Below are 24,411 nucleotides of genomic sequence, written 5' to 3'. Positions count from 1 at the left end.
TCTCCCTGCATCCCAGTTCTATTAAAAGTGTATTGCAACCCTGAATTTTAAGTGTGTGTTTCTTTGTTTATCTCCTATAGACTGTAAACTCTGTGACAGCAGGACCCGCCTTTATCTGGTTTATCACTGACCCTCTAGCACCTAGTCCAGGTCTTGATATGTAGTATGCGTTCAATACATATTTTTCTAAGCTGATTGAATAATTAATGACTTTAAAATATGTGTTTGGTTGAGACTGAGATAAATGGGCCAAATAGCATCCATAGCATCATAGCATTTTGGTTGACTTGGTTTCAGATATAATCTAAACACTGTAATAAACTAGACAGCTAACACTTGGTTATATACTCAACTATGTCATTTTCTAATTATTTTTTATAGGCAGTTTCTTTTTTTGCCTATAAAGTTCAAGCTCCCAGAGAGCAAAGGGTAGCATTTTTTACTTCTACTCCCACAGTTCCTGTCTCAGTGACTATTTCTTAATTTGATGTCATTAGATGTAGTTTTAAAAGAACCTGTGTTGAGAACAGACCGGTGGTTGCCAGAGGGGAAAGGAATGGAGGGAATGGGTGAAATAGATGAAGGGGATAAAGAAGCATAGGACAACAAATTATAAAATAAGCAGTCATGAGGATGAAAGTACAGCAAAGGAAATACAGTCAATGATATTATAATATCTTTGTATGTTGACAGACAGCAACTACACTTATCGTGGTGAACATTTAGTAATGTATATAATTGTTGAATCACTAGGTTGTATGCCTGAAACCAATATAATATTGTCTATCCACTCTATTTCTTTTTTTTTTTAAGGGAAAAAGTAAAAAAATACAAAATAAATAAAAGAGCCTGTGTTATAATGTATCTGACTGGTGCTGAACAGCTGTTGCTTCCTAACAAGTGCTACATTCATTTTAATGGTGCTGGTGCACAGAGGTAAACAGAGCTTTGGCAGGCCTTCCATAAAGGAAACTGTGTTTGCTTCCTTCATTAATTGCTAATGGAGCATTAGGACATGCATTCTCTCTTAAGCCAAGTTGGATAATTCCTGGCACTCAAGGCTAGGGTGCTTTCAAAAGTTGAGACATGTATTGACACACATAGTTGTGACTATATTGCCAAGACTGTACAAAGCTTCAAATCTATCAATACCATGTGTACGGATCTGTCTGTTTAACCTTTTGCAGGTCTTGGATTAATGTGGGATAATAAATATGAATTGCTAGACTATCTTTGAAGGTAGGCACCACAGTATAAATTGGGAGAACCTTCAGAGAGGGACAGAAGGGCTAAAAGCAAAAGGATGATTGAAGACTTAAAGATTTACTGAATGAAACAACAGAACGAGAGTGGCAATGCTAATAGAAGAAATGTGAGTCAAAATAAGGTTTGTCAATTAGATTTAACTTACCAGTCAATTAAAAAACGCAATTAAATGAAGAATTTATACTCCTGGACATGCCAACTAGCTTAACATCAAAATGTTAAAAACAGTAAGACATAAAAGAGATTCACAGACACTTATGGGTAATAATAGATTTTAACACATAGCCGTCAGATGATAATAGATCAAACAGATAAAATATGGATAAGGAAGTAAAAGATAATTAACAATGTTGAATAATTGGCTATACTTAGATGTTTATGAATTATGTAAAAAAAATCTTAATTTAAATATTCACGTGGAGAAGTTACAAAAATAATGACCTCTTTTTAAAAATGCAGAAATTTCACAGGCTACTCATTTGCATCATAAAACAATGAAATGTAGTATAAATGGGAACAAAACAACCTGCCACTTGGGTGATGTTTATATTTGAGGGTTATAGGAATTTGGAGTTAAAGGAGGTTCAATTATCCTTTTAAGGATAATTTTAATCAAACATAATAAATTAAGACAGAGCGATACAAGGTCACTTCAGAGAGACAGTATGATTCCCGGACATTAAGATCTAGCCATGATCCAACTAAATATATTAATATTTCCAAAGAAATTATGTTGATCCAAAGGGGAGCTGGTTCAACCAGAAAAGAAGAGGGGAAAAGCAAGAGTCCGAGAGGGTAACCTTGGCACTGCTCATCCGGGGAACAAAGGCGCCTCATCTAGCTGGACTTAAATGATACAACCTATGGGCAAGACCGTCCTTCTCATGGAGTTGAAAGTGTGGTTACTTGAGCCTGATTTTGATGTGAGCTTGTCTTGATTTTGTTGGTTTTTAGCCTGATTTGAGTTCAAACTTTATGCACACCAAGCAAGCACCTTTTGATTTTGCTTGGACCCTTCATGTATAGGTCTGTGTGCAGGGTGATTGTGCACAAGGGGAGCTGTGTTCCTGTAATCTTAATAGGAATGCATTTCAAGAAATCATCTGCTCTTGTGCTGGAAAAGTAAGGTTCCTGAACCTTATAGTATATTAAGGCTACAAGGAAAGAGAGTCCAGAAATTGACATGTAATATAAATAAAGCAAGTTACACAATGTAAGTTGCTCTTATTCACTGCTGTGTCTTGGTGCTCAGAGCAGGTTATGGTATGTATGGAGCACTAAATATTTGTTGAAAGAATGAAATAGGTGAGCAAGGACAGAATTACTTAATAATACCGGTGGGATAATTGGTTATTTATTTTACATGCACTAAAACACGTAGCATATGCACCAAAGAGTTAATGTTAAAAAAGAAAAACTAAAAGAAATATCCAAGTGTTGGTTATACTTCTGAAGGGGCAACGATTTTCTAAGTTTGAAGGATGGAAGAAATCACAAAGGAGAATAACGGCAACAAATCCAACTACATAAATATTGAAAACTTATGTTAGTAAAATATTACAATAATAACCAGAATTCAAAGTCAGACAACATGGGAAAATGTTTGCAGGAAATGTAACAGCCAAAGGCCTGATATTTTATTATGTAAAATGTTCCTGCCAATTGATAAGAGAAACAAAATTCCAAGAGCATAAGCAGACAACTCACAAAAAAGAAATCAAAGCTAGTAAGTAAACACATGGAAAAATATTTGACTGAACTGGTAATCAAAGACATTCAAAATAAAACAGTAATTTTTCTAAAAGCCTTTTAAATTAGCAAGGAAAACAAAATTTGATTTTTATAAAAACCCAATGCTGGTAAAGATGTTATAAAAATGGTATTCTCCTATTTTGCTGATAATATTTTAAAAGTTGGAAAACTGCTTGGCATTATAATATAAAGAACCATAAAAGTATTTATAGCCTTTGACCCAGTAATTTGACTTCTGGGAACCTATCCTGAGGAAAAATTAATCCAAAATATGGAAAAAATTAAATGCCTAAGAGTAAATTAGGAAATACTGAGTGTCCCACAATAGTTGAATGATTAATATGCTATGGGGAGAGCCACTGGATAAAAAAACTACATAGCCAAAATTATTCTTGTGAATATGGAGACCATGCGGCTAAGTGGGAAGATGTTTGTGCTTTAATATTAAGTGAAAAATGAATAAACACTTAGGTATAAAAAGATACACAAAGGAGAAAAGATTGAAATAAATACACCAAATCTAAGTGGTTGATCTAGAATGGCAGGAGGACAATGGCTTTTCTTCTTTAGCTTTTTTTGGTAATGTGCCATCATTCACCCTGTTCTCAGACCTCATGACAGTGGCCTCCCTTTCTCGTCCTACACCTCACCCCCAAGCTCCATGCCAGTGTCCAGAAGCCCTGTGCATCTGTGCTGGTGCCATTCAAGTTCCAACTGGTCCTGGAAGCTCTCCCTGTCCTATCCACCAAGTGAAAAGTCTCCCTTACCCATGACCCCAGAATGCTGTATCAACCTTTCTACAATAGTACGTACGTAATGGGCCTTGTGTGGAAATGATGTATATGCAGTATGTGTCTGTTACCACGACTAAGTTTTTAAACCCCTGGAGGGCAGGAACTGTTTGATTTCTTTTTCTCTCTCCTCAGCCAAGACCACAGTGCTTTGCCTGTGTGAAATGCCTGAATGAATATTAGTTGAAATGCCTTTAATTGCCCTGATGTCAACTACTTCTGACTCCCCGGCAGGTGGAGCTCATGAAGGTCTGCAGCACTTAGGTCCTTTTGGCAACATCCCAAACATCGTGGCAGAGCTGACCGGAGACAACATTCCCAAGGACTTCAGTGAGGATCAGGGCTACCCAGATCCTCCAAATCCCTGTCCCATTGGAAAAACAGGTAATGGACATGCCCTTGAGCTCCCACGGATGGTAGAGGCCCTGGGAGGAAATTAAAATTCTAACATCAACTATAAATATTCTGAAAAATAGTACTTCTATTCTGATGAGCCCCTATGTATTTGTAAGCAGATTGGGAAGGGAAATTTTTGCTAAGTTCTAGTGCTCAGATAAACCCACATAGGACTCTCTTGCCAAGGCTTTACCTTCTGTGGGAATCAGTGCTCTTTTCTGCACTTGCCACTCTTTTAATAAAAAGAGAGAAAGATTTTCTTTTCTTTTTGCCTCTTCTATGATGCAGCTGCTGTGCATTTTTAGTATCTTTGGAACTTACTATTTAGTTTGTGGATTGGCTATGCCCATTTGTTTTCCTTAGTTCTCTTGATAATCAACCTTTCAGCTGTGTCACAACCAATTAGCATCTATCCTGAAATATTTCTTTTGGGGCCAGGAGGTGGCATGAGCAACAAGGGATCCAGGAAGGTAAGATGTTGGTTAAGGATGAAGGTTGAAAGTTTCCTTGCTGTTCTTACATCCCCACTGCCACCAAAGAGAATGAATGATGTAGGCTCTGAGTAGCTTACCTCTGTGGTTAAGAGTAATGGTTCTAGACAACAACTACCTGAATTCAAAACCAAGGTCAAGATATGTGACCTTGAACAACTTAATTGCCCACTTTGCACCTCATTTTCCTCATTTGCAAAATGGATGTGGTTGTGGGAATTGAATGAAATGATCCGTGCTGGCACCTGGCACAGACTTAGTGAGCACATAATGAAGACTCATTAAAGTGGCATCCCGATCATAATCAGCTCTACCAATAGTACATAATCCATCTCTCTTGTTGGGTTTGTGCTAACTTCTACCACTAGAATAGTCTTTTTCCCCAAGCCTAATAATGATGATAGTTGGCATTTATTTTACATATATGGAAACTGAAGCTTAGAGAGTAACTTGCCCAAGGTTATCTATGTAGCAAGTAACTGAGCCAAGACTCACACCCAGGTCTGCCTGATGGAGATGGTGTTCTCAACCACCATGACATATTTGCCTTGCTCCAAAATTGGCAGTATTGGCCATTCAGCCATGTTCCCTGAAAGAGGCTCTCTTTGAAAGTTAGCCTTCCTCTCATTTAGGATGAGATCTCTATTTTTCCATGGGGCACAAAACCTCCATCCTGGGATGGAACAACACGAGTAGTTGGATGTGGCCAAGCCCATGTGGGGAGGCTGGCCCAGGAACTGCAGGAAAACCTGAATTACTGCACAAAGCCAATCACATCAGCCATGTTTTACTTGCTTGTAGGCTTTGGATGTGTAGGAAGAAAGATCAGTTCAGAGTTTGAAGAGCAACTCCACGGGGCTTTGGTAAACTGATCAGGCATAATATAGTAGAATGGCTCTTGAAGTGTGGTCCCAGGACCAGCAGCAGCTGTGCTACCTAGAAACTTGTTGGAAATGCAAATTTTCAGGCCCTACCCCAGATGTATTGGATTAGAAACTGGGGGTAGAACCCAGAAATCTGTATTCTGGCCTGTCTTCCATGTGATTCTGGTGCATACTAAAGTTTGAGAACCACTGTTCTAGGAGAATGGAAAGAACCAGAGTTTGAGGCAAGAGATCTAAGTTCTAGTCTCACCTACTATATGTCTGCTTACTTCCCCAGACCTCAGTTTTCTCACCTGTAAAATGAAGCCATAGTGCCTTGAAAAACACACAATGTAGTCCTAGATTATCCTGAAAACAGGAAATCACAGATCTATGAAATCAGGCACTAGTTTTGTGCACTTAGGAGCTCTAAGGTGAGAGCAGTCAAGACAGGCTGATAGAGGGGTAAAATTACAATGCCCAGACCCACCTTCGAGAGATTATCTGCCATCCCCTTTTGCTATCTTTCCAGCAAGTTAACGTATTTCTTACTCTTTGTTCTATCATAATTTTCAGTCTAGAAAGGAAATCACCAGCTAAATTTAGCTATTATTTGTAAGAAATTGCTTGAGATATGCCTCACTGGGAATCATGACATCACACAGTTGAGCAGTCCAAGAGAATAAAACCTTGACTTCTCCTTCCCATGTCATGCCCGTGTCTGAATAATGGCCCACTCACCCTGCACAGAGCAGCAGAACTCAGCATGTCCATCCTCAGGCACAGGGTGTGAAGTCCAGGTGCATTTTCAGACCCAAAGATACCTGAGGTTCCCATAGATGGGCTTCATCTCTGTATCTCAGTCTGAGCCCACTCAGCCATTCTTGAGGAACAATTACGGAAAGGTTGTAAAGCTGCCACATGCAGACTGCCTGAACTCTTGATTTGCTCTCCCTTCCCTACATGTTAATTGCTGCAGATGAAGAAGTTAGAAAAACAGTTCAATGAAAAGTGGGCAGCCACATTCAAGCCACATGAGGGATTTGTTCAGAATGCTAATAACTTCCACACCTACTTCATCCTGCTAAGATGAGAGACTAGATGCTTAAAGCTGCTGGAAGACTTCAGAGCAGTCCCAGGAGACTAGACTACTTGGCTAATTGTATTAGACCTCTTTTAGCATTGACTCTGATGCCTCATTATCCCTTTGACAAGGGACTTTCTTTCCTCCCCATACCCCTGAACAAAATTCACAATCCCTCCCATTCCTCCCTTTTTGAAAGCTGTTGTCTAAAGCACACTACAGACAGAAAAAAAAAAAAATCCATTATCAGAGGAGCATGTCTGGTAATGATAGAGCTTAGGTAAAAACAGCAGCCAAGAGGAATAACCTTTCTTGGATTTGAATGGAAGACATGTTTTATTTCAAAGAGCAGTCATAGTATAAACTGTCATTTAAAGAGAGATGGTGGGAAGGGAACTAAAACACAGAGTAAGCATCTTCTGTGCCAGATGCTCTCTCTCTATATGATCATTTCTGTTTCTCATGGCTACCTTGTAAGGCATTTGATTACTCCCATCTCATAGATGAATACATGGACTTAGAGACCAAGTTAACTTTCCCAAGGAACTAAATGCATCTATTGCTTATGAGCTAGGATTTGAACCCTGAGCTCTAGTCTATCTGATTCCAAGTTTCCCCTATTACCGCCATAACCCAACATCAAGGGTGTCTAGGGATTACTGTTCTTGTATAATATACTTTCTTCAAGAAGCTAAAATTTTATCGAAAGAGCTCACCCAAGAGAAAACAAAGTGAGTCATGTGGAATGGAAGTATATTAGCTAAGGAAATACTTCTGTTATAACAGATAAAAAAAATCTCCCTGGCTTAACACAGTAGAAGTTTGTTTATCACTCATGTGAAGTCCTGCCACAGGCAGGTGAGGGTGTGGTGTGTGGGTGGGAGGCTCAGCAGAGCAGACCGCCATCCTTCATCTTGACATATGTCATCACAGTTGCTCTGGTCAGTGGCATGTAGCAGGCAGGACCACAGATGGGGGGCTGGTCTGCCGGGGAGAGGAGATCACATAGGTTTTTTTTATGGGCCAGGACTGGAAGTGGAATGCATCACTTCTGCCCACATTCCACTGGCCCAAACTCAGGCATATGACTCCACCTGATTGCAGAGCAAGGCTGGGAAATCAGCTCTGGGCCAAGGGGGAAAGGGAAGTGGGTTTGGAGAGCAGCCAACCAGTCTCTGCCACAGGTAGGAGGAAGAGTGAGGGTTTGGGGTGAGCAAATTCTAGAGGGAAAGTGACTTAAAGTGACTGATGGGGACAGATTTGACCTTTGGAGGTCTAGTTGTTTTTACTAAATTAACTCTTAGGATAATGATAAATACCTTGGCCATTCCTCAAACACCTTTTGCTGTTGCAGTAGATGATGGCTGTCTAGAAAACACTCCTGACACAGCAGAGTTCAGTCGAGAATTCCAGTTGCATCAGCACCTTTTTGATCCAGAACATGACTATCCAGGCTTGGGCAAGTGGGTAAGTCTAATCTTAATTATTGGTAGGTTTTATACTCTGGTCCTGTGATGGCAGTCATGGCAATGATGGGTTAGACGGGTGAGGAGAGAGAAGAAAAATTGTCGAAGCTAATTTTTCAGGAATCTGGTGGAGAGGGATTTTAAATAATTGTCATTCCAAACCACATTCATATGTCTAGGGCTCAATATACTGACCCAGCCAAAAAGTTAATAACCTGGACTGATCTCATCAGCTATAGTCTCCAGAGGCCTCGACTCTGGTCTATTCCACACCCTATATCATAACACATCCTAAAGCTGTGTTTCACAGAACTTTTACATGAAGTAAGTTATTTAAAAAGAAAAAGATACTGAGAAAAGTTGCACATTTTATCCCTTGGCTGAGAGAGATGATCTCCATAATAACAAGGAAAAATGATGCCAGAAGCTGAGAAACAAATACATGTAATTCTGCTGTGTGAAAAGAGAAGAAAACATTCTAAAATGCATAGCAGTGAACTTGTTGTCAATAACAGGCAAGCATCTATAAGTGTCAGTTAAAGAAACTGTTTATAAGTGCTTGGAAAGAGAAGTCATGACATTTGGCATAGGCATGCTAAAAACAAGTTCTGTCAGTCTAATTGTATTCTTCTACTTGCCAGCTTGATGAGGGAAATGAAGTGAGCATGGTGCATTTGGACTTCAGCCAAGCGTTTGATGAGGTCTTTCATGATCTCCTGTTGGAAGAGGTGGAGAGAATACAGCCTAGGCAAGAGAACATCCCCAAAAGGGAGCTTGTTGTTAAAGAGTCTATGTCAATAGGGAGACAGATGGTATCCTGCATGTCTTAGCACTGCTCCACTCCACATTTTTTGTAAATGTTTTAATAAAAATATAGAACGTGCACTTATTGGATTCTCCAAGGATGACACAAACTTTGTGGAAGGGATAGCACTGAATGTCAGAGTTGGGATTCAAGAAGACCCCAACATGCTGGAACAATGTGTCAAAGAAGATCACAACTGAATGGAGGTATATCTGTGTTCCTGTGGTTGGGCCTATAACCAGATGCTGAAGCCATGTGAGAAAAGTGGGGAAGTACTAAGGAGTGTTAATTCACATGTAAGCAGGTGGTCAGTATGTGTGTGGAATGAGTGAATGGCTAGCATTCCTAACTGCCTAAGCCTTGTAAAGCTACTCATCCCTTCTCAGCTCATTATAGCAGCTGACTTTGCTTCCTACTTTACTGGGAATAGTATAATCTTAAGACTAAGTTCTCTCCCTTCCTTTTACACTGTTTTAGAGAGAGGTGTTCCTCCTCATTAATGACTACTTGCATTTTCCCATCATCTTACTTTCACATGGCATTGAGTTGACTCCCTCTACCTCCAACATGCACACATTTCCTGTCTAAAACAACAAAGCAACAATACCCTGAGTTAATTTTGCTTTCTCCAATATGCATTATTCTATTTCCCTTCTTTTTCATATGCAGTTCTGTTAGGGAGAATTGGTTTATGGAGCCATTTTAAAGCATACTAGAAGAGTTTAAACATGTTGAGTCACATAGGCAAATATTTATGGGTTCTTGAATAGGAGACTGAAATCCTGAAAGTCATCTATAAAAGACATTGTTCTGGTGGTGTATGGAAAGATGAAAGAAAAAAAACTGAAGAGACTAAAGGATGGAAAAAAACAGGCAGTAATTCCAGTTATGAAGGCTGTGAGCATAGTGAATTCAAGTGACTCTCACCAATATGGTCAGCCAAGACACAGGGGGCTGGGGACTGAGAAGAGCTGGAGTAAGGCGAGAGTATAGCATCAGGAGGAAAGAAGTGATATGTCAGGCTTATATGAAATGGACAGTAGCAACTTTTCTTCTGGGGTATTTTTTAAAGAAAGAAGGGGAGAAAAGAGGGAGGCAAGAGGGAAAGAAGGGAGCAGAGAAACGGTGGGAAAGAGTAGAAGATCACAGAGGAGCACTGGGAGGGAATCCACAAGGGGTGGGCAAAAGTATTAGCAGATACAACTAGGGGTCAGGCTCAACAAATAATAAACAGAAGATACTGAGCCTGCCTCCTTCCAGGCACTGTGCTAGGCGCTCGATATACAGTGATCATCAGGACATGGTACTGGTCTTCGGTAAGCTGACCATCTTGTGATTTGAGATGAATTGCATGAAAAAAAATGAACCCAACATAGCACTGTTCAGCTTCATGTTCTAGCTTGACAACAAGCGCCAGGTGCAATTCCTGACAAAGATGGAAGGTGAGGGCAGAGGCAGACCCGGGACTGAGAACTTGCATGGCCAGTAGTACAACAGCCGTCAAAGATGTCAGAGATGCAAAGCAGAGCAGCACTGAAGTGTAAGGTGAGAAGATACCTGCATAACTGTAGATGAAAATGAGCTAAAGGAAGCAAAAGAGAGACAGAAAAATGAGTGAGGGCAGAGAGGCCAACTGAGGAAGTGGGGAAGGTGGGAAACTCTCTTGCTAACTTTCCTCACCTCCTCTTAAGCACCTTTACAGATTTCTTTCACCAAGTTCCACTCACTCCCAGCAGCCAGTAAGAGGCCAGCCACTATCCCTCATGTTCTTTGCTCCCTTTTCTAAACACTGATTGTTTTTTCTCAGCTATTCCCATCTTTGTCTACATGAGCGCTAAGACTAGAAGTTCAGACTACTACAGATCAATGATCAGGGATGCTGGCTATGCACCTTTTATCATCTGTAATTATGTGTTCGTTTAAACTTAAGTTTCCTTCATTTATTTTCTCATCACCACCTAGCAGTAAAACAATTTTCACACATGGAAGTGTGAATTGAGTACAGTAGTCCCCCCCTTATCCACAGGGATATGTCTCAGGACCCCCAGTGGGTGCTGGAACTGCAGATATATAGATTGTGTGTGTGTGTGTGTGTGTGTGTGTGTGTCTGTGTAAATTTTCCTATACATTAGTAACTATGATAAAGTTTAATTTATAAACTAGGCACAGTAAGAGATTAACATCAATAACTAATAATAGAATAAAACAATTATAACAATATACTGTAACAAAAGTTATGTGAATGTGGTCTCTCTCTCTTAAAATACCTTATTGTACTGTATTCACCCTTCTTCCCTCGGCGATGATGTGAGATGATAAAATGCCTGTGTGATGAGATGAAGTGAGGGGAATGACAGGCCTCATGATGTAGCGTTAGGCTCCTACTGACCTTCTGACAGTATGTCAGAGGGAGGATCATGCTTCCAGACCTCAGTTGACAGTGGATATTTGAAACAGCGGGAGGCAAAACGTGAAGATGAGGGGAGACCTCTGTATGTCTTGAATTTCTAAGCTGGGGTCCACGAGCCTTCGTCAGTGTTTATATTGAATGATGAGTTCAAGCTTGTCTTAAGTTCAATTACCCTATAAGTCAACAAAGTAATTATCTTCCACAAAATAAGTGCATACAAGGCCCTGATTCTTTATTTGCTAATATCATTTTCCTGTTTTGGACATAAGCTGGAGCTCACCTGGTCTTTCGACATGATTCACATATTATAAATATCAGTGCCTATCTTGTTTTTCGCATTTCACTCTCTTTGTTAATGCACCAAGATACTTACTAAATGCATATCATATGCCTTCCAGGCCCTACATTAGTTGATGGAAAAACAAAGGTGAATAATAGTAATTACATAATTAGCAATAAAAATAATTATATTTTATAATACAACAGTAAATAGTAATATTTATTGAGCACATGCCGTGTGCCAGACACTATGCCAAATAGTTTACATGAATTATCTCATTCAATCTGCCCATCCTTATCGCCTTCATTTTATGGGTGAGAAAAGACAAGCTTAGGAAGTTTGAATAACCTGCCCAGCACCACAGAGCTGATGATGGGCACAGAGCTGGGATTTGAACCAGACCATCCGACTTCAGGAGTTCTTTAAAAACTGGATACATTCCTTGCCTTTTCATGGCTCATCACTCAGAATGTGTCCTGTGCAGCGCTCCTGCTGAGTTCCTCCTAGGGCCAGCTGCCTGTCAGACAAGGTGGGACCCGCAGCGTCGAGCGGCTAAGACCGAAAGGTGGCTGCTGTAGACGTCAGACACGCCGTCCCTTCACACATCACGTGCTGATACTCACTTAGGAAAAAGTCCCGAAAAGCACACGTTTCTCCTTTCCAAGTGCCCTTCCCATATATTCCCCAGCAGCGTGTGCGGTCAGAGGCTCTTCCTTAGATGGAGCCGCCGAGCTGACCAGCACCTTTGTCCTTCATGACCTCGGTATGAGTCTCCCGCGCTTCTGCCTGGGCTTGCCTCATGTGTTCGTGTGAGTTGGCGTGAGTGAGGCCTTTCTGATATGTTCCTCTTCATGTTTCACAGCAGGTGTGCCCCAGAATGGGTGGTGACTTGGTTAAAGGGGTACCTGGGGTTCCTCCAGTGTAAAGTGACTACTTCTCCCTTTGAAACTAATAATTGGTCTGTGGGGAGATGCTTTAAGACTGTATAAATATTCTGTCCCCATGAAACTCTCAACCAACAATTTTAGTGTCCATTGATGAAACTCACCAGCATCAATTGTAACTATGGTAGTTGTAAAATAGTGATTTTAAAACTCTATTATTCTTTTTGCATTTTTTGGTTAACATTCTACTCTAAGCAAGAGTTTCCCTGTTCCCTCGTGTATGTATTATTTATTTTAAAGTTTACCTGTATGGATTCACTGATTCCTACTATTATTTTTGTTGGTGTTTAAACTGTCCTAAGACTGAGCCAGTGGGAGAGTCTTTGCAAGCCTGCTTTTCCTTCCTTTTGCTCCCATGAGCACTTCCTTACTTTTTGGCCCAATTAAATATTCCAATTTCATTTATGATTGTACTTTCCCTGCCTTAGCCCTGAAATCAGACATGCCTCCAAGAAGCCTCCCTCGTTCCATTTAGGACTGGAATTTGAAATCAAGATCTGGGGAGTTGTCCAAAATCTTGAGGGCACAGTGGAAAGCCCTTTTAATGAACTTGGACCTGCTACTTACATGGAAAACATGTTCCCCATTCCCCCCTCCCCACCCTGTCTACAAGGAGTGGGTGTCAGGAGAGGGGTTTCTTCTCATTTTTGTTGTACATCTTATACCCACATGATACCAGCCAATCCCTGCCTTTAAATCTACACAATAGTGGGGTTAATTGGGAATGCCCCAGTCACTTGTGTGGGGTAGGAAAGCATCATCTGGCTAATCCTAAACCTTGCTCTTAGGAAAACACAGGGGTCATGTTTGAGAGGAAGACTTGCCAGACCTTTTGCATTTCTTTTTGAATGAAGGCTCTCAGGGGTCTAGTCTGCCCCATGACCTTCTAAAGGGGATTAACTAAAATGCTACCTTTACCCTGCTGGTGGCACAGTGGAGCTCCGCCGCAGCTGACTGGCTGTCCCAGCCCCTGGGGCCCTGTGCACACCCTCCCACTCAGATGAACCCTTGGCACATGTGCATGAGCCTCTGTCCTGGCCCCTTATTCCTCTCACTTCCCCAGCTTTGGCAAAAATTCCCAGGATATTCTCTGAGCATTGGGAGTTGTTACATCTACAGAAAGGCAACTACAGATGACAGGAAGGACCCTTACAGAAACATGCTAGTTCTTCAAGGGAAGGATCTGCATGTCGCCTTTTCTCCTTTCTGAGAGTTAATTGACCCATTAGACCCCAGTGAGCAGGAGATGGAGGCTGCAAGTCAGTACCGGCTTTGGGGCAGTGGACGCTCCTTCCTCCTGGCTTGGTGTCCCTGCGTACTTGAGGTTTGGCAAGAGATACACATTGCGAGTTGAAGGTGGGGTGGACTTTAATGAACATGAACGCTATGAAGCACATTCTTGACATTCGTCATTTTTATTTCCAGCTCTTCCATTGAAAAAAATCTTATGTATGCTAACAGCTCAGAGGATACAAGTGTTATATAAACGTGCTCCTTACCAGAACTCTGTTGTCTTCTTTTTTTTAGAAAAGTCAGTCAGAATATTTTATTTAGAGTAAAATGAACCAGTGCATGAGGTTCTTTTATACATTATTTTCCTTCTGATTAAAAAATCAAAAAAAGAAAAAAAAAAAGCCCAACACAAGTAAAGCCCCTCAGTCCCCCTTCTCCCATTCTGCCTCCAGGTCAAGTATTCTGTCATTTCTAATCCCAAGAGGAGGGAAAGCTGCTGAGCATGTGTCTGATATTCTAGAGCTCACTTAAGTCCACTATGTGTTTGGAATACAGCAATATGTGGAAACACTTATACAAACTGTGGTAACAGAGCCGGGTTTTTTCTCCCCCCAGCATAACTTTACTTCTTCCAAGAAGTTTTTTGGCAGTTTTTAAAAGGTTCACTCTATTAAAAATGTTATAGACCAAATGGTTTTCCGATTGTCTTGACTGGGGGCAGTGATTCAAGCCACAGGGGGAAAGGTTGCAGAAGTCAGAGCATCTCGTTTATTTACACAGAGGATTGTTATTAATAGTCAGACACTACTCTAGAGGCAGCTGATGTGTACAGCTCACAAAAAGGGACTCAGATACAGAGAACAATGAGGTAAAATTGTTTGTTTCAAACAAAGGCTGCTCGAAGTGAGGAGCCAGGCTCTCTCCTGCCCCTTGCGCTTTAGAGTGTCGTCTTTTCCCATTGATATGATTGTTGGTGACGCTGGTGTGCCTCAGGGCACTGCAGGGAGCCTTGTTAAAAGCTGCAGAACCACCAGCTTTTCTCCTGTGGTCTCTCTCTCTCTCTCTCTGACAGGGCATTCCTTTCATCTAGCTCTGTTTCCAAAATATGTGTATGCAAATATCCACAGGGACGCATCAAGTACTGCTTTTAAAACAGACATTTATCAAATTTGATCCATACTTCTCTGCACTTGTGTTTTCTTTTTTCCCCACTCTAGAACAAGAAACTCCTTTATGAGAAGATGAAGGGAGGACAGAGACGGAAGCGGAGGGTGAGGCTCAGCTGGTTGGGTTGTGGGTGGGATGACTGGAGCTTTCTGAGTGGGTCGGCTGGCAAGCTGTAACCCTCAGGTGTTGGAAAGTAGGATCTTCTCGCAGCCCTGGGAGGGCAGAACAGCAGTCCCCGGGCATGGCCCAGAAAGGCCACTCTTGGTTTCCGCGCTGGCTTCCAAGCTTTTGCACATGGCTTTTAGTGCAATGCCAAGATTTGTGGTGATTGCACCACCTCCGTACACGGGGTATGTCTTTCCTCAAAGGGCTCATGGGCAGTTGGGGGAAACGACTCACACATCTGCATCAATGATATAAAAACACAGACAGGAGTAAGCAAGTGCCAAAATGCATGCTCCAGGCAATCATTTTGAAGGAATGTGAGGCCAAAGATGAGATGAACAAACCTCATTCCTTCCACATACCTTTTTTCCTGACCTAGCCAGACTGATGTACAATCCACTAGATTAATTATATTTGCTTACTGACTGGTCAACCGACTGCAGGCTTAGTTATTAACCATTTCAGGGCTGCCCAAGGTGGGACCTTGGTCTGTGTACTACACATTTAGCCACTACGCTGTTGCCTTTTATAAAGCTGAATGTCGAATTTGCTTTAGGTTTCCATTGCATCTTATAGCATCAAGACTGAATAAGTGAGCCCATTCTGCTAATCCATTGGTACCTTACTAGGCAGAAGGGTCTGGCTACCTGCCTTCTTTATCTGATTAGATGGAGGGAAAAGTTAAAGTCCTACTACTACATAGCAAAGCACTATCAGATAGTATCGATTTTATTTAAAATATGCAAACCAAACCATACACGTGGGACCACTGGCTGTTTAGAATAGCAAGTGTCTGGATCCCGGTAAAAGTTGGGAATCTAGACAGTGGTAATTGTGGCCATTCTGAATAGTTTTGCCGAATCCAGTCAGAGGGTGTTTTGAGAGGTGGATTGTCTGGACTCAGCATGAATTCTCAGGTCCCCAAAATAGGACGTTCCAAGACCCTGTGTTGCCTGACAAAGTACAGAAGACCCACAGCTAATCTATTCGAGAAGCAAAGTTTCAGCATCTGGAAACAGATCTTCAGGAGAGTTAATGGGGTCAGTGGGGTTTTTCTTGGGTGATTACAGTTTCCAATGGTGGATGGTGGTAGGAAGGTCAAAAGGATGTAATGTAGTCTTGAAAGAACATCAAGAAATTCTATTCCAGGAGCTCCGAATACACATAATTTACCAGTAAGATGGCTTGAATATCTCCCCATGGCCCAACAAGGACATTTCCAAATAAGCCCTGTGACTGACCTGAACTGAAAGACTTAGCATGAAGTTTTGAATTGTCTCTGCTTCCTGGCTCTGCATGCCTTCCGCCCTGACCCAGTTAATGACTGTGGGTCACTATTCAGGTCATTTCTCCTTGAGACCAGTGATTTCCATAATTCAGAATTCTGGCTAGGACACATGTTATAAAGGATTTTATTTTGGCCTCAACTTCCTCCACATAAGAAATGCTCAGACTTTATGACAATAAGGGTCACTTTGACCCAGTGGTATCAAGTTCTTCTTACTCAGACATCTACAAAGACCCACACTCATGCCACACACCACGGACCTCCCAGGACTAGGGGGGATACACTCTGCCTCTCTGGCCGTCAGGCCTCAGACGATGCTTCCATCTTGACTGAAAATTTTAACCACCCCCTCCAGTGCATGAAAAAATGCATAGGAATTATGGGCTTGCTTTTGTGAAAAACCAAGGCTTTCTCCAGTGAAGCTGAGCATTCAAGATTCCAGAAGCGAGGATCTGATCCTGATGATTCTTCCAGTTGTGACATGGGAATAATGTTCTCTGTGTAACCTAGTGCTTCTCTCACCCAAGAGAGAAGATAAATATATATAAGGGTCTTTAATTCTTTGGAAATAACAAGCCAAGAATCATCATCACTATTACTCTTAAGTATAGGACTCAATACTAATAAACATTTCTCAAAAACATTCAAGTGATTGCTCCTTTTACTTCCTCACCAATTCCAATTTATTTCCCCTTTCCTCCTACATTTGGCATTTTTTGGGTCTGAGCATAAGGACTTACTCCCATGAAAGACCCTCACCAACAGGGATGTTCCCCCAAAATTACCATTGAGCCCAGGTGCTTTTACGTAACTTTCTATACTTGCTCAAATCCAACTGAATTCTGAGTTGCTTCACAAGTAAAAGAACAATTCGCCTTTATATGACTGCAAACTTTCTAACTCTTTAGATGAATCTTGTTAATATTTGAGATCTACAGTTACTTATTTAGAAAGTTTATTACCTTTTATTTTCATATTTAATAAACATAAACATCTCAAATCCTTTTTTAATATATTAGAATTTTCAGAATAATATTACTAACAAGACAATAAAAACATTAATGAAAAAATGTTTTCAATTTAAAAATACATGTTTTCAGTGCACACTTGCTCCACAAAGATTCTGACATGATTGTCTGGGTAGGTCAGTCCATTCTAGTTGACAGTCCCTAACATAAAAAATATTTTAGTTATTTCAGATGTTTCAAAGATGCCTTCCCAGCAAAGTACTCTTTTTTGTGACATGTCACCATTCAGAGATGTGAGGACATTGCACACTTTGTAATTCTCAGCTTCTTTGGGATGCATTTTTGCAAGATGACCTTTCATGATTCATGCTTTACCTGTCATATTGTAGGACATTTACAATGCAAAAGTCAGGTAGCATTCCTTCTCTTTTGGAGAATGTCTGTTCACCCTTCAAAAGAACCATGGCAGACAGTGTCCCATGAGCAAGAAAGAGCCACCTGTGAACCGCCTCCATTCCTTCATGGGGCCTTGGCATGCAACACGATTGCTGGTCACTCGTAACCACAGCTTCTTCCTTACAGTTTTGTTCGGTCATTGGAAGATGGCCACAGTGAACAAACATCTTACAAACCTTCTGAATTTTTTTCTGCTTGCTAAATACTATGTTGTAAAGCTTCAATTACTAGTTCAAATCCAACCCTCAAAAAATAGATACATGTTAGAGAAGGAGTGGGACAACTTTGACTCATTCAGAATACCAAGAGATGGAAGAGATTTTGGACTATGGAGTCTGAGCCCAAAATAAAACCACCTCTGTAACTTCCTACTTTTCTTCAGCTTTTGAATTTTACTGAGTGAAGGTGGAATGGAGTGCTAGAGCCACTGATGAACCCTCTTTACTAGAGCACAGGCATGGAAGAATCCACACAGCAGCAGGATGTTCTATGACCAGACCGCAGATGCCAATACCCACCTGGTCCTGCTCTGTCATCATCTTCTTTAGGGCATTCTTCATCAAAAATATTTAATTAATTTCAGATTCCCCCTTCCACCTAAATAAGACCATAGAATAATGATTCTCTTTCATATGGGGCTTGGTATCTAAGTTAGTAGCAACAGCTTATTAGCTGGTTCACTCCAATAAGAAGAAGGGGCCTCATCTTGCAGCTGATAGAGAACACTGTGATATTAGATATGCCTGTCAGCCAATGTCTCTCAGGCCACTGAAGCCCTGGAGTAATCATTTGGGAGGTGGGAGGTATCACTGTTACCTCATTGTTAATCCCATAGAAATGATTCTTGATCATCTCTTTTATGAAATGTCTGTATTTGATGTTCAGGTATAATACCAAACCAGTTTCTTTTTTTTTCAGAGTGTCAATCCATATCTACAAGGACAGAGACTGGACAACGTTGTTGCAAAGAAGTCAGTCCCACATTTTTCAGATGAGGATAAGGATCCAGAGTAAAGTGAAGATACCAGGCCCACATCGCCATTAGGCCTCTGTATTGCTACATGCACGTTATTAGAGCCCCCATGAATGGCAGCATGTTTCTAAATTAGGTAACTATGGATGAAAAGCAGCTGTATTTTGATAGTGCATTGTCCTTCACACTGATAATTCTACTTTCTGCTAAATGAGAATAAGAGCTTTTTTATTTTAACTGTGTATCTGCAGTGAGCACTCAAATTAAAGTGTATATGTCAAAAACAATAAAAAACAAGACTGTAGATGAAATATTCTAAGATTTCTTGCAGCTTGAAATGGTGTTTTTGGCTACACTGTTTTGGCCATTCTGTAAAAAACTGGCATTTGCTTTTGATTATGTATTTCATCTAGCCCTTGGGCATCATTACACACCAATAAAGAAGATTGTACTCAAGAGGAGGAGATGATACATTTCACTTGGCTACATTTTAATAAATGTGTATGCAAGCATTGGTGTGTGAAGTTTTCTTACTTAGATCATAAAAACAATTTCTTTGTTTACTAAACAAACTCACAAATGTTATCTTATCTGATCTTAATAATACACTTAAATAAATAGAGGGGCTAGTATTATCATCCCCATTTTGCAGATGGTCAGACTGAGACCCAGAGAGGTCCTAGGAAAAGTTGAAAGTGGGATGAAACCATGCAGCAGGAGGACGTTCTGTGACCAGTCCACAGACGCCAATACCCACCTGGTCCTGCTCCATCATCTTCTTTAGAGCAATCTTCATCAAAAATTATTTAATTCATTTCAGATTCTCCCTTCCACCTAATCAGTACCTGTTGACTAAGGTCTTCTGACTTTGGGTTATTTTACTTATTCAGTAAATATTGTGTTTCTACCATGTTTCAGGCTCAAGGCTGGGCTCTGGAAGTGCATAAGGGACTCAGACTGACACCCCATGGCCCTCAGGCAGCAGAGCACACAACCCAGGTCTTGGAGTGTCTCTCCATGAGCACAGAGTGGGTCATTCAGCTCCACTCTTCTTTGCAAGTTTGGAATGGCATGTGCAAGAGCATGTTCCTGCCTGTTTCTGAAGAGGTGTGCAATATTCTTTCAACCAAGTACTCCCAAGTGAGAAAATCAATTTAGTGAAAGGCTGGCAGGAATCAGCTCACTGGTGAGATGACTTCCTTTTACAATTCTTCCCTGTAACAGAAAGAACAACTTCAGGCTTTGGAATCATCTATCTCAATTTACTTGTCTCTTAAAAGGGAGGCAGCAGTGAGAAAGCACTCCAGGAGAAAGCTCATTCTTGATTTTAATTCTGATAAAAGCACAGAAAGTCCTAATGTCAGTGATTTGTCTAATAGAAATATCTTGACCGCATTTAGTCACCATGTGAGTCTGTTGTTATCACATAAAAATCAGGAAATCTTTAGGCACCTAGTTGATAGCAGGAGGCATTTCTCCTGGAGGAGGAATCATTCAATAGCACGGTTTCAGAAGCACCCGCGCCACCTGATTCCAAAAGATAGTTCCTTCACGATCTAGATACATACAGAGCTGGGAGGGTTGGCCTTATGAATTCTGTGTTGTAGAAGCATTTTAGCTACACTTCATACCAGTTCTAGCTCTCTTAGAAAAACAAAAGAACATCTCTTTCTCTGTAATTGGACAGAAGGAAGAAAAAATGGCTAATGACAGATTTATATTTTGAGGTCATGAGGAAGGAAGTGTAGGTGAAGCAGGAGAAGGTGAGGTCACTGTGCCTGTGTTTGGCCTGTTTGCCTTTGGATGCACTCTTTGCCCTCCCCTGTCATTCTGTGAATGGCAGGTTCAGTTTCCCAGGCTCCCTTGTCAGCTGACTTCTATCAGGGTTTAATTTTAGGTCACTGGAGGGAGAGCAGAAGGTGAGAGAATGGGAGAAAGCAAGATAAGTTGTTTTGTCTTTCACTAGCTGCATCTTCTCTGAGAGTTTGTCTCCTGCAGGTGAGCACAGCCTGCAGGCTTCAGTCATGCTGCTTCCTCCCCTGGTCTTTGCAGCCCAGGCACCATGGTTTCTGCCACATTGTTAACCTTCTTCCAGATTATCAGCACCTTGGGAGGAAAGGCCCATATGGACATGTCAGTGAGCTCTGCAGACAGGCCTCATGGTAGAACAGCAAGAAGTCAAAGATTCTAAAACACCAGAGACAGCAACATGGAGATGCTCCGTTATAGATTTGAGATTTTGTAATGCGTTGGGCTGAGACCAATGATCTGAGAGAGGTTCAAAATAATCTAGGGGTAGAATTGAGTGGTGCTGAAGATCAGTGGACTTGAGGAAGAAGAAAACTATGAGGTCAAGGGAACAAAGGACATAATTGTGAATGTGAGAGGTAAAGTCTTCAAATTAGAGGGTAAGGTCAGGAAAGCAAGGTTCTATATAAAGTCAAAGCTGACCCATAAGGTTGTAGAGTATAGGGTAAACTGAGGTCCAAGAGCCTCTGAAACTAACTGGAATTCTGTGTGCCAAAGCAGATACGTTTTTTTTTTTTTTCTTTTCAAGAAGTTCCAGATTTTCAAAAGCATTCACAACTCCCAAGACATCAGAAATCACTGCTAAGAGTAGTCATGTAAGCCATATTGGCAGTCAGTAAGGAATATCAAGTTTGTCACAAAGGGCCCTTGAGAAAGAAAGAAGAGAGTAGAATAACTTCTTTATGTACATTTCAAAAGGAGATTGTTATGACCGGTAATCTCAATGGCTTCCAAAACATCGGATAAGAAACAAGGAGTTAATTCCTAAAGATTAGATCAGGCCAGCAGCGCCTGAACCCACTTGTCAGTCAGGTCCAAAAAAAGTGAGAGATTATGTGTCTCATGGCTAATATGAAGGACTGTCAATAAAATATTTTTGCCAAAATAATCTAACTTGAACCTCTAGATCTAACTCCTTACTCACAGAAAACAACAGGGAGCAGAGAGACATGCTGATCCACCATTGGAGAGCAATCACCAAATCCAGGATGGGGGAGGCTCTGCAGGACAAGTGACCCAGCTTTTTTCAACAAAAAAGTGTCAGGAATTTTTTTTTTAAAGGTAGGGAACTATTATAGATTTAGGAAGATTTAAGGGTCATAGAAACCAAATACGATGTGTTTTATTTGTACCTTGACTCTAACAAAACAAATTAAAAAGACATTGATTGGACAATTGGGGAAATTTTAGTAGTGACAGTACATTTGGTGATATTTAGGTATTCCATGGTATTATGGATGTATTTTTAAAAATTATCTCTTAGGGATAAATATTGAACTATTTACAGATGAAACAATAAGACAATCTAGAGTTGCTGTGAAATAATTCAGTGTTAGTGACAGTGGGGAAGGGGACTAGAGGTATGGATGAATCAAGATTGGTCATAAATTAATCATTGTTGAAGCTGGGGGTTCACTGTATTTCTCTCTCTACATTTGTGTATATTTGAAGTTTTCCATAATAAAACCAAAATTAATGGTTAAAAAGTAAGAGTAGATTATGGTAAGCATTGACCTAGAAATAGCAATGTGGAACAAGACATAAAGCTTTACTGAGTAAGGCCATGGGAAATGCGAGGAGGCAAAAAGGGAGACTGAGGGCAAGGAGTTCCCTGGAGGACTGTGGAGGGAAGCAGCAGAAGGTCCACGGAGGAGAAAACCCGGTGGAGGTGGTGAACTGGTTGGTGAGGGGCTAGAGCCCCTGGGAGGAGAAGGGATTCTCATGGAAAGAGGAAGGTGGCTTGAAGCAGCAAAGAAGGAGCACCTCCATCAGACTGACAGGGGTAGGCTCAAAGGCCATCAAAGGCCAAGTCCTTCTGATGGAGACTGTGCTGCATCTATAGAAGAAACACACTGGCTTTCCTGGGGCCCAGAAGCATCATTGCCTCAACTCTGGGGCCTGTTGGTTTTTCCACAATGCTCCAACCAAGGACCTTGGAAACCAGGAAGGTTGTCGTGCACCCTTCTCCACACATGGAAAAAAAGAAGGCGATGTGGGGCGCAGTGGCCGGACTGTAAAGCATGTGGTGCTAGCACTGCCGGCCATTCATCCTGACTGAACTCCCACTGTGGGCACAGCCAGCTGGAGGCCCTGGGGAGCAAGTTACACAGCATGAGGAGGACCAACAGCCCTAGCACGGAGGAGTTTAAAATGGGGCCGTTCCAGAAGGGAATTTCCTCCATTCTTGCCCCAGGGAGAGAGAGAGAGGAACTTTACCCATTTACCCAGCAGACTCAGAGGGCAGCAGAACCGTCCTTTCCTCCTCCTCTTTCCTTTGAAACCTTTCAGAGACAGCAAGCTTCACTGAGAAATGTTGCAGATACCAGCCTTAGGGCCTGGGGACCAGAAGTCTCCAGGTCCTCTGTATCTGCCACAGAATCACTAAGGTGCCACTACCTTGGCCCAGGGAGATGAGGGAGCCAGGAAAATGGGAACATTTATTTGAAATAGCAAATGTCAGCTAGTGGGGCAGATGTCAGGGGTTGTGAGGGGAAGGGGAGTGAGGGAAGGGCATGGTTAGTCATCACACCTGCTCCTCAGCTGGTGGGCAGGCACAGAAAGGAAAGTGAGAGGACACAGGAGGGGACAGGGGTTAAAAATGGTTGAGAAGCACTGCTTTGTGGAGTTCTTCATTAAACAACTTCCTGGAAACAGTGATCTAGGTATAACGTAGAGTTGGGGTCGGGGCAGTGCTAAGGGGAAGGTGGCAGTGCGCACAGGCCAATAAAGCCCATGCAGGGTACAAAGGCATGTGAGGTGCTCGGAGAGGCCTACACTGACATTTCGGGGTGACATTGCAGAGTTGGTTGGAATGGGAAATAGAGATGATGGTTGCCCAGGATGCAGAACAAGGGGAGGCTTGGGCAGGAGGCTGTAGCAGCTCCATTCAGAGCTTGTTGACTCCACATCTATGAAAGCCCCCATTTCTAGATGCTAGTAATCATATTACTACTGCAAAATTAAAGCAAAGCAAAACAAAATCAATACCACCCTTCTTCTGAAGCCCAAGAACTGCATCCTGTCAGGTCAAACCTCACCTGGGGCCCTTCTCTAGTGTCGGTGCTAGGAGTCAGAGAACCCCTATTTTAAGGGGAAAAGACTCTATCCTCCAGAGCATCTGAACTGCCTGGTGGGCTACTGGGTTCCTCATCACAGTGCCGTCAACATGAGCACTCCGTAAACACAGGGTTCATTTATGTTTTCAATAATAATTCAAGTGCATACCTCATGGGTGGTCCAGAATCTCCTTCCTTAGGGTCCCATGGAACAGTTGTCTAGGAACCGCAGGGAGCTTCACCAGTTGGGCTGGTGGGGAGGCTGGAGCACGGTCAGCCCTGCTGAGTATTTCTTGCTGCCACACAGCCCTGTTGGGGAAACTTGGTCGTGTTTGTGCTTAGACACACATCCAGTGGTATGCCAGACCCGGGCCCCAGGGTGGCTGACATGGGGCTCCAGGGTTGGGCTATGAAGTTAAAACATGCTTACTTCACAGTCACAGCTGCTTTCTCGAGTATGAGCTAGCCCCAGGGGCACAGGGAGCTGCTCTGCCATGTGCCACCTCACCACCCTCTTCCTTTGCCCTCT

At 41.8% G+C, this 24,411-nt stretch overlaps 1 protein-coding gene across 2 annotated transcripts in view; it reads left to right on the top strand.

Annotated features, from left to right (window-relative positions):
- Positions 1 to 19,310, top strand: part of SCG5 (secretogranin V) — a 53,177-nt gene extending 33,867 nt beyond the window's left edge. Inside the window, exons 3-6 of one of the 2 annotated variants that reach the window (XM_036887579.2) lie at positions 4,044 to 4,193; positions 8,001 to 8,110; positions 14,999 to 15,052; positions 18,744 to 19,310. In XM_036887579.2, coding sequence (XP_036743474.1) covers positions 4,044 to 4,193; positions 8,001 to 8,110; positions 14,999 to 15,052; positions 18,744 to 18,839 — 410 coding nt within the window. In that variant the 3' untranslated portion in view covers positions 18,840 to 19,310. Of the gene's footprint in view, positions 1 to 4,043; positions 4,194 to 7,997; positions 8,111 to 14,998; positions 15,053 to 18,743 lie in introns of both variants that reach the window. The other variant, XM_036887578.2, reaches the window with a different exon arrangement.
- Positions 19,311 to 24,411: the final 5,101 nt, after the last annotated feature.

The sequence above is a fragment of the Manis pentadactyla genome, chromosome 11 (assembly GCF_030020395.1).
Source record: "Manis pentadactyla isolate mManPen7 chromosome 11, mManPen7.hap1, whole genome shotgun sequence".
NCBI classification, from domain to species: Eukaryota; Metazoa; Chordata; class Mammalia; order Pholidota; family Manidae; genus Manis; species Manis pentadactyla.
This window is presented reverse-complemented; position numbering and strand designations above follow the sequence as displayed.